Raw genomic sequence first — 10,545 nt, 5'->3', positions numbered from 1 at the left:
GTCCAGCTCGAGGTTGAGCTGTTGTTCAGCATCTTAGCTGTAGAGGGCAGTGTCACTGGCCCTCATATGTGGGATCTGAACCAGGGCCCTCTGGCGTCCCAAGCCAGCTCTTAACCAACGCGCCACTCGGCCGGCCCTGCATGCCTGGTAATCTTTGATTGATGCTAGACATTGTGAATTTTACCTTGTTAGGTACTAGATATTTTTGTATTCCTATATATATTTTTGACTTCTGTTCTAGGATACATTTAATTGTATGCAGTTAATCCTTTCACATCTCACTTCTAGGATGTATTAGGCAGGACCAGAACAGTGTTTAATTTAGAGCTAATTCTTCCCCACTAGTGAAGCCCTTCTGAGTATTGTATCCAATGCCCCATGATTGATGAGATTTGCCATTCTGGCTGATGGGGACATTCCTGGCTCTGTATGAATTCCAGCTACTGTTCCTTCTAATTCTATGAGGAGGTTTTTTTTCCTCCCTCAGGTAGTTTCTTCAGGTGCATGTGCTGATCAGTCCTGAAAACATAAGAACAATCCTCTGCAGATATCTGGGGTTCCTGGCACTCTGTCCCACAAGCCTATCTGCCATGGTCTCCCTGAACTCTCAACTGTGTGTTCTCAACCCCAGAGAGTCTGCCAAGCTCTGGCTGGTTTGTATCTTCCTGGGAAACTCTCTCCAGGCAATAAGCAGGGGCCAGTTAGGGTTTGTTGTGTTTGTTTCTCATCTCTCAGGAATCATTGTCTTTCACTGCCTCATGTCACATGTCTTTAAAACAATTGGTTTATATATTTTGTCTGGTTTTCAGTGGTATTTCTGATCCCTGTTACTCTTATCTGTTTGGAAGTAAAAGTCTTCCAGAGCCAAAATTATGGAAAAGCTGTGAAAACAACTTTAAGTATTTCCCACTCAATGAAAGGATAAAAAAACTAATTGTTTAACACTGGCCAAGAAATTGAATGGTGATGGTTTCACTGATATACTGCGAGGAGACATTAAAGGATTCATTGAGAAGCAGAGAGAAACAGTAAGTACAAAAAGTTCTTAGTATCCTGCATTTCTGGGAGACCTGAGGGCTTTTCCCTGATGATTCTGACTGTGGGGCGCGGGGCTTTTTCTCCCAGCACTGACCTTTGACTCTGACTCCAAGTACAAGGGGACTCCCCAGGCCTCTCTCCATCTCCTTCTGTTCACTCAGCTTCTAAACGGCATTCAAGGGCACGGCCTGGAGCAGAGGCTGGAGAAAGCAAAAAGCTGCTGAACTGGTTCTCTCCGCCCAGACTCAAGGGAATTGGCCACTTGTAAACTGAAATTTATCACTCTTCCCCACCAAATATTGGTCAAGCACTGCTTCTCACAGCATCACAGCCAAAGCAGAAGTCTATCCTTTGAACCATTGGCCTCTGACCCTGGGTGCTGACCCAGCTGCAAACTTCTTGCCAGGCTTGGGGGTGGTGGGAGTGGAGAAAATATCAGCTACACTTTTTGGCTTTAGGGACTGAAATACCCCAATTAGTACATGTGAAACCATTAAAGAATACTCCAAGGGTAAATCCTGGATTTTCATTTCCAGACTGAAAAGGCCGACTGAGTACCCAGCACAGTGAATGGAGGGATTCCCTTACCAACATGGCACTTTGTCGTGAAATTTCCCAAAACCAGGAGTTCAAGAAATGTCCTAAAAGGTTAAAAGAGCAAAAAACATGTTAAATATCAGAGGTACAAAATAAAGTCAACCTTCTCAATATTAACCCTGGAAGACAGAAACCAATGGGGCAATGGCTTCAAAAGTCAGTGAGGGAAAATGATTTTCAATCTAGAATGATATACTTAGCCAAATTATCAAATGTGAAGATAAAAGAAAAGCATACAAAATCTAATAATAACGACAATAATATCTTCTACGCACCTTTTCTTTAGCAGCTGCTGAAGGATGTACTTCAACAAAATGAAGTAGCAAAAAAAAAAAAAAATGACAACCAGAAAAAGGATGTAAATCACAGGATGACAATTGTGCAGCCAAGAGAGCAACTAGTTCAGGTTGGAGCAGGAAGATGGAAGAATCCAGGAGGGAGGTCTCCAGAGGGAAGGAAAAAAATGGGATTGATAGATTTCATAGGGTAGGTAGATAGATGGAAGCAAGCAGGAGAGGGAGAAACTTAGCCCCGGTTAGAAAGCCCCATGCTGCAGCTCCTACTTGGGTCAAGACCCCTTGCAGCTGCCCAGCAGGATTCCAGGTTTACACATACCTCTAAGGGATGTGTTTACACATGCCTCCAAACCAAGGGGATGTGTTTACAAGTGCTCCTGAATAAAGGGGATGTGTATACACATGCCCCCTAAATCAAAGAAACGCATTGCTAAATGCCAGAAGACCAAGCACCTCAGGAAGAGAAAGAGAGATAAGAGAAGGGAGATGGGGAGGCAATTCTACCCATAGAAATAAAAACCTTCATACGATGTAAGGTGAGGCTGCTTCGCTCTCTTGGGTCAGCCCGCTTCATGTCTTGGAGAGTGCTTTCTCTTATTAATAAACTTCCTCCTGTTTAATTCTGAACAAAAGCCTGTCTCTTGATTTTAATTCATTCCTTCAAAAGACAAAGTGCCTAGGTTCAACATCATTTCCTGGTAACAGGTTGATATTTCAACATTTAGAAAATAATATTTTTAGGCCATTGATATGATGCACTATGTGATAAAAATTAAGGATAGGTATAGAAAATTAAGCAAATAGAAACAATTGTTAACCAGAAAAAGTAGAAATTTGTACAAGAAAAAAATGTACATCATGTCGCTTTGCAGTAGAAAAAATTTACATAGTCATAATAACATGACTAATTGTCAACAGCTAAAAAAATGTGATACAATTATTGGAAAGATGGAACAGGGAAAATAGGAACTAGAGGGGTGGATTTAAAAAGCTAAATCTGGGGCCAGCCGAGTGGCTCAGTTGGTTAAGAGCTTGCCCAAGAGTGCAAAGCTCTGAGCAGCAGGGTCGCTGGTTAGATTCCCACATGGGCCAGTGAGCTGTGCCCGAGCTGAGCTGCCGCTGAGCTGCCAACAGGTGGCAGGATGGCTCAGCTGATGAGAGCACATGCTCCTAACAACAAGGTTGCCTGTTTGAGATGGTGGGCTGTGCCCACCCGCAAAAAATAAATAAATAAATAAATAATAAAAAGCTAAATCTGCATCTATTATAATCAGAAGTGTAATAAATGATGTCTGAAATTAATAAATCAAGAAAAACTGCATGGAGTGCTCTTATTGAGCAATATGGAACTAAAGAAAAGTAACAAGTTGAAAGTGGTTACCTCTAGGAGCAAGAATGAGGAAACAGAGGAATGGGGTAGGGAGCCTGATGTTTTTCATTATAACTTCTCTAATAATATATTTTTACCTTTTCACAACCACGAGCATTGCTTTCACTATGTTTTGACTGCAGTAAAATATCCATAATATAAAATTTACCATTTTAACCATTTCTGAGTGTACAATTCAGTGGCGTTAAGTACATTCTCGTTATTGTACAACCATCACCACCAGAACATTTCCATCACCCCAAATTGAAATTTCATACCCACTAAACACTAACGCTCCAATTCCACCTTCCCCAGCCCCTGGCAACCAGTATTTTATTTTTTTTCCTCTTTGAATTTGACTATTGTAGGTATCTCATATAAGTGGAATCATTCAATATTTGTCCTTTGCTGATGGCTTATTTTGCATCACATAATGTCTTCAAAGTTCATCCATGTTATAGCAGGTGTCAGATTTCCCTCCTTTTTAAGGCTGAATAAATAGTCCCCTGTATGTATGTACCACATTTTGTTTATCCATTCATCTGATGATGGATAGTTGGGGGGTTTCCACCTATTGCCTATGCCTATCGCAAATAGTGCTGCTATGAACATGGATGTGTATCTGTTTGAGTCTCTGCTTTCAATTCTTTTGGGGATATACCTAGAAGTGGAATTGCTGGATCATATGGTAATTCTATATTTAAGTTTTTGAGAAACTGCCATCCAGTTTTTCACAGCAGCTGCACCATTTTACATTCCCACCAGCAATGCATAGAGTTCCAATTTCTCCACAATCCTGGCCAACACTAGGTATTTTCTGGTTTTGTTTGTTTTGTTTTGTCTTTATAATAGCCATCCTAATGGGTGTGAAGTAGTATCTCACTGTGGTTTGAATTTGCATTTCCCTAGTGATTAGAGCATCTTTTTTGTACTTATTAGCCACTTGCAAATCTTTGGAAAAATATCTTTTCAAGTCTTTTGCCCCTTTTTTGAATTGGGTTGTTTGTTTGCCCTTATTATTTTGTAATAAAAGCAAAGAATTAGTGTTAAAAACAAGATCTAAATGTCACCTGACAAGTTGGGTTTCAAACCAGGGGCCTTTGGTAGGGCCCTTGATAGGTTTTTAAATGGGAGGCAGTGTGCTACTGTAGTATCACAAACTGTTGAAGTCCCAGGCATTATCCAGATAAAATTTAAAAGTATGTTACACCCGTATGTCAACAAAATCTACGCATTTCTTTGCAAGGTCTCTCCAGCTTTCTAATACTCCTGTCTTGGAGGGTAGAAAAATTCCTCTGTTGTTTTTTTTTCCAAGCCTACTGGAACACACTCCTGAATTGGTCGGTCCTTGTGAAATAATGTTTCCTACAAGTAAACTATTAATTCATTCTGGGGAAAATTCATTTCTAACAAGCTCCTTATCCATTTCCAGTGCTAGCTCTGTGTATCACCTGTGTATCAGAAGAACCTACGGCCATCATTGACTAGAAATGTTACACAGGGTAGCTGATGGGAATGGTGGCTCAATGAGACATCAAACCTGCATTCCAGAGCCACTGCCCTCATGACTCCTTCGGGGGCTCAGATGTAAGGGCACATTTTGTCCTCTGGGCACCACATCTTAAATTCCTCCAAAATCACTACCCCCTGTTTGGGTAGGCACTATGACTGACATTCTCAGTCAACCAAAAAACAATTGAGATGGTGTAGAACAAAAAGCTGAGAGAACAGATTCTAGAGCCAGACTCCCTAGGTTTCCATTCCAGCTTGGCTACTTACTAGTTGAATCACCTTGACAAATCCTCTAATCTTTTTGTATCTTAGTTTGTAAAATAGATTCCTCATTAGGTTCTGGAAAGGGTTCATTTAAATTCACATAAAGAGCTTACAACAAGGCCTGGCACATGGTGAGTGCTGTATAAGTCTGGGGCTCTTTGAGATGACTGCCATCATGGCACAAGAGTACACAGACGGACACTTACTCAACTCTTACCAATCATGTCCTCTGAGGAGCAGGGTTTAGGAAGGGAGGTTGAAGAGAGGATTTTCATTCCTACCTTGCGTGCCTCTGTATTGTTTGAATTGTTTGCTTTTTATTAAAAGCAAAGTGAGTAAAAAATAAAATAAAATGGCATCTGGCTAAGAAACTATAAAGCAATCTCTCCCAAACCTCCCACTAAAATAAAAATAGCTAAGAAGACACAAAGATTAAAAAAATTAATTAATTAATTTAAAAAAAAATATATATATATATGTATGTATATCTCCAAACACTTAAAACTAATGTTAGCAATCCAAAACTTGAAACCCACATGAGTTTTCTGTACCTACAAAACCAATAGAGGGCTGGCCGAGTGGCGCGATGGTTAAGAACTGGCTTGGGATGCCAGAGGGCCCCGGTTCGGATCCCACATATGAGGGCCAGTGACACTGCCTTCCATAGCTAAGATGCTGAACAACAGCTCAACCTGGAGCTGGGCTGCCGTGAGTCGCCGGTGACGACGTAGGCTGCAGCCCCTGTGGCAGTGGGTTGCTATGGGCTACCGTGTGTAGCCAGCAGCCAGCGTGAGCGGCCGTCCAGAAGCCGGTGACTGATGTGCCTCGCCCAGGAAGAGTGCAATGATGGTGCCAACTTGGGCCACTGAAGCAACGTCCTCCACAACTAGATTGAAGAACAGAAAACGACAGTAACTTGTCTGTTCCCCTTCCCCCAATTCCCCAGCACTGCTCCCATCCCCGCAATTCCCCAATAAAAATCTTTAAAAGAAAAACAAAAACAAACCAATAGAGACTAAGTGAGGAGAAAAATGACAGAGGCGGTCCATCTGTGCTCCACTCCCCCACAAATAGCTATTAAGAACTATTCTTCAGCACATTAGCAATTAAAATTCAAGGTCAGTGCCAATCAAGAAATAGAGTAGGAGTCCCCTCTACTTCACAATGAGCTTATTTGTTTTGAGGCAAGCATCCAGTTGTGGGCACCCCTTCCCCATGTTTCTCTTTCTATATTCAATTAAAAACAAACAAACAAAAAAACCACAAAACCCCTGCAACTCCCAAAAGACCCCTCAGCAGGAATAGGGGGCTGGAGGAAGCAAAGGTATCCCTGAAACCAAAGCATGGTCTTAGACCCACCCACCCTGCCCTAATGTCATTCTAGAAAAACTTGTTTGTGTAAGGTACAAGGGGTCAAGAAAACTTTGAGGCCAGTCTTGAAAGAATCACTTAAATATGTGCTCTAGTCAACAAGAATGAGGAAGAAAGGATGACAGTGCAGTGGGAACCTCAGCAAGTATGACAGCCAACTCAACCTGGAATCACAGCAAGAATAATCACTTCAGCAACCACACACAAGTGGGGAGCTCCGTGATTTACCAACCAGGATGTGCAGGGGGCAAAGTCTACCTCCAAGATGGCGTCAGAAAAGAGGTGCAAAGGAAACAGTCACATTATGAACTGTTATTGCTCATTATGGGAATAACCGCTACTGCACGTGAGAACTCTAGCTCCCTTTTTATCAGTTTTAGAAGCTTCATTAAATGTACCTACTATGGCATTCACTATGTCAAAAACATGGAACTGCAGCTATTGTCTTAAAAAAGATACATCTAAAATGGTGCAGTCACTTTGGAAAACAGTAGGGCAGTTACTCAAAGGGCTAAACATAGAGTTATCATATGACCCAATAATTCCACTCCAGGTATATTCCCAAGAGAATTGAAAACATATGTCCATGCTAAAACTTGTACACAAATGCTCATGGCATCATTATTCATGACAGTCCCAACGTGGAAACTATCCAAATGGCCATCAACTGAGAATGGAAAAAAAAATGTGGTATATCTACACAATGGAAAAATTATTCAGTCATAAAAAGGAATGAGTGCTGATACACGCTGCAACATGAATGAACCTCGAAAACATTATGCTTAATAAAGAAGCCAGATACAAAAGGTCACAATACAGTATGATTCCATTTATATGAAAAGTCCAGATTATGCAAATCCAGAGAGATAGAAAGTAGATTAGTGGTTGCCAGGGGGTCGGGGAGAGGAGAATGGGAGTGACTGCTAACAGAGTGTGGATTTCTTTTGGGGTGAGAAAAATGTTCTGGAATTAGGTTTTGGTGGTGGTTGTACAACCATGAGAATATACTGTATTTCCCCATGTATAAGACGCTCCCATTTATAAGACACACCATAATTTTGGGGCCTGAAATTTGAAAAAAAATGTATTACATAAAATTATTGAACTCAAGTTTTATTCATCATAAAATTCATACAACTCCTCATTACAGTCAAAACTCCCAACCATTAGCTTGTCCTCATCTGTGTCTCATGATGAATAACTGTCTTCATATATTGCCTCATCCTCAGCGGGAAATGCAAGTAAAAAAATCTACAAACACTGTATAAGATGCACCCAGTTTTTAGACCCCAAATTTTTCAAAAAAGGGTGCATCTTATACATGGGGAAATATGGTACTAAAACCCACTAAATTGTACACTTTAAATAGGTGAATTTTATGCATGTGAATGATACCTCAATAAAACTGCTGTAAAAAAGAAATACCCACCAAATGTTAATGCAATAATTTGGGGAGAGTATGGCAAGTTGCCAATTTTTATTTCTACTTTTTGGGGTTTTTTTTCCAATTTTCCCCTTCTAATGGGCAGCTGTTACTTCATTAACTGAAGCTCTGAAATCAGGCAGACTATTGAATTCAAACCCAAGCTCCTTCTGGATAAACTGGATCATATTGGGCAAATCACTTAATTATTTTACACCACAGTCTCTTCATGAAAAACTGGGAGGATAATATCACTTACCTCATAGAGTAGTTGTGATGGTTTAACAAGAAAATGCTGCAAAGTGCTTAGATAACAGCCTGGCACATTAGTAAGGACTCAAGAAATAACAGCTGCCATTTTTGTTATTGAGAATACAAGGCAGTAAAATACTACTACTAATTATTATAGGTAGGCCTTATATAGCAGTGCTATAGGTGCTTTACGTATTTTAACACATTTAGTGCTCACAACTATCTTGTGAGGTAAGTCCTCTTATGCCCATTTTACAGATGAGCATTTATTATGGAGTGGATGAACACTTATTTGCCAGTGCCATGCAGTCTGTACACTTTGTAGGAACTTAGGAGCGGTAAAAAGCAGAAAGAGCTGAGGCAATCAGGGAGAACTTCATGAAGGAAGCAGCCCAGAAAGGAAAGGGAGTTGGGCCCTAGATAATCACACATGGGTGGGAAACGGTGGTGAGTGCCTTGCAGGTGGAATGAAAGTTACGGAACAAAGAGGTGGAAAATATTAACATTTAGGCCCAGGAGAATGTCTCCCCCAAAGAAGGGCAGCGAGAAGAAGAAGAGCCATTCTACCATCGATGAGGTAGCGACCAGAGCATACTCCATCAACATTCACAAGCGCATCCATGGAGTGGGTTTCAAGAAGCATGTCCCTCGAGCACTCAAAAGAGATCCGGAAAATTGCCATGAAGGAGATGGGAACCCCAGATGTGCGCACTGACACCAGACTCAACGAAGCTGTCTGGGCCAAAGGAATAAGGAATGTCCCATACCACATCCGGGTGCGGTTGTCCAGAAAGCGTAATGAGGATGAAGAGTCACCAAATAAGCTCTGTACGTTGGTTACCTATGTACCTGTCACCACTTTCAAAAATCTACAAACAGTTAATGTGGATGAGAACTAACTGCTGATTGTCGAATAAAGTTATAAAACTGCAAAAAAAAATTATTAACATTTGTGGGTGATGAGTACAGATTGTGTTACATTATTCTTGGTACTTTTCTGCACCTTAAAAATAATTACTAATCCACAAAAATTTTAAATATTTAATCACCATGTTCTAGAGGAAAAAAAATATTTTGTCCCTTAGTCTTTGACTTTCTTATATGTACACAAAAGAAACATTTATGAGTTAGAAGAATCAGTAAAAGCGTGTTTCCTTTATTCTAACATAAGCCTTAATGTTTTAACTGCCTGTTTTAGTTACTAGGCCCTTAGAGATTTTTTTTTTCACACAGATCTACCTCACCTCTTGTCATAACTGCATAATATTCTACAATAGCGACGTTTCATGCTTTATTTCTCCATTCCCTACTTGATGCCAATTTCCCCCTATTACAAGCCCTGCTGATAAACAGTTTGTCATCCTGGACCAGTATCCTTGTTATGAGCCTTTTCATGCGTTGACTGTTACTCTGAGGTAGATACCGAGAAGAAATGTGGGTCATAAATCCAATTTTTAGAAAGTAAACCAAACAAGAGGTAAATGGGAAATCTTTGTACCTCCCTCTCAATTTGTTGTAAACCTAAAAACTGCTCTACAAAAATTGTGGGGTTTTTTAAAGTAAATCAGAGACTTGGCACCCAGAAACCCCGCTCTGCTCGCCTATCAGGAATCCAGGCGGCTTCCCACATAGTCGGGGCGCGAATGTGGGGTCTCCAACTGTGCACCCACGCGAGCCCATGCATAAGGCGTGCAGCCTTCACCGCGCGTGGATTAGGCGCGAGGTTACAGTGACCTACTACCCTCCCCGCACGCGCTCTGGCCCCGCCTCTCGGCCCCTTTCATTGAGAAACCCTTTAGCGATCACGTGAAAGAGGCATGTCGGCCTCCTGACGTCACGCAGCGCAGACCAATAGGAGATTGTGTTTATAAGGCGGGGAGGTCATCGGAATATTCACGCCCCCGCACCCACCCTCCTTCGGCAGCCGCGCGATTCTCTGGCTCCGGTCGTGAGCGCTGAGCTGGAATTGGAGGCGGCGCGGCTGCAGGCCGCCGGAGGACCGAGCCGGTTACCTTTTGCAGCCGCGTCTCCGCCAGCTCCCCTCGCCGTGCCGGGGGTGCTGTGCGGCTCCAGCCCGGAACCGAAGCCGCCGGCCGTTGGGGGCGGCCGGATCCGCGTCCTGCTTTCAGCGCCCGGAGGACATGCGGGAGAGAGAATGAGCCAGAGGGACACGCTGGTGCATCTGTTTGCCGGGGGGTACGGTACAGGCGGGGCGTGCAGGATGGGGCTACGGGGCCTGGGCTGAGGCTGAGGCTGAGGGCCGCGGACTGAGACGCGGGCGAGAGGGGTGAGGGGGTGCGGCCCGGGCCGGGAAGAGAAAGAGGATCTCAGGCCCGCGGGATGAAGGGGTGAGGCCCCGGCGGGAAGGGGTCCGGGGAGCTCCGGCCCGCGAGACTGGGGGGAGGGGGTGCTGAGGCCCAGAT

General features: G+C 42.7%; 1 protein-coding gene, 1 long non-coding RNA gene and 1 pseudogene across 3 annotated transcripts in view; 2 read left to right on the top strand and 1 right to left on the bottom strand.

Annotated features, from left to right (window-relative positions):
- Positions 1 to 445: 445 nt before the first annotated feature.
- LOC109384543 (uncharacterized) lies at positions 446 to 1,683 on the bottom strand. The gene is made up of 3 exons (XR_002124421.1): positions 1,627 to 1,683; positions 1,133 to 1,238; positions 446 to 519 (listed from the first exon to the last, which is right to left on the bottom strand). It is a non-coding gene; the product is annotated as an uncharacterized LOC109384543 (long non-coding RNA).
- Positions 1,684 to 8,639: 6,956 nt separating this feature from the next.
- Positions 8,640 to 9,053, top strand: LOC109384537 (60S ribosomal protein L31 pseudogene; annotated as a pseudogene).
- A 971-nt stretch (positions 9,054 to 10,024) lies between these two features.
- The window catches only part of SLC25A36 (solute carrier family 25 member 36), a 31,714-nt gene continuing 31,193 nt past the window's right edge, over positions 10,025 to 10,545 (top strand). For both annotated transcript variants that reach the window (XM_019646028.1, XM_019646026.1), the window contains exon 1: positions 10,025 to 10,318. In XM_019646028.1, coding sequence (XP_019501573.1) covers positions 10,278 to 10,318 — 41 coding nt within the window. In that variant the 5' untranslated portion in view covers positions 10,025 to 10,277. The remainder of the gene's footprint in view (positions 10,319 to 10,545) is intronic.

The sequence above is a fragment of the Hipposideros armiger genome, unplaced genomic scaffold (genome assembly GCF_001890085.2).
Source record: "Hipposideros armiger isolate ML-2016 unplaced genomic scaffold, ASM189008v1 scaffold_96, whole genome shotgun sequence".
Taxonomy (NCBI): Eukaryota; Metazoa; Chordata; class Mammalia; order Chiroptera; family Hipposideridae; genus Hipposideros; species Hipposideros armiger.
The sequence above is the reverse complement of the archived record's forward strand: the minus strand, read 5'-3'. Positions and strand labels throughout refer to the sequence as shown.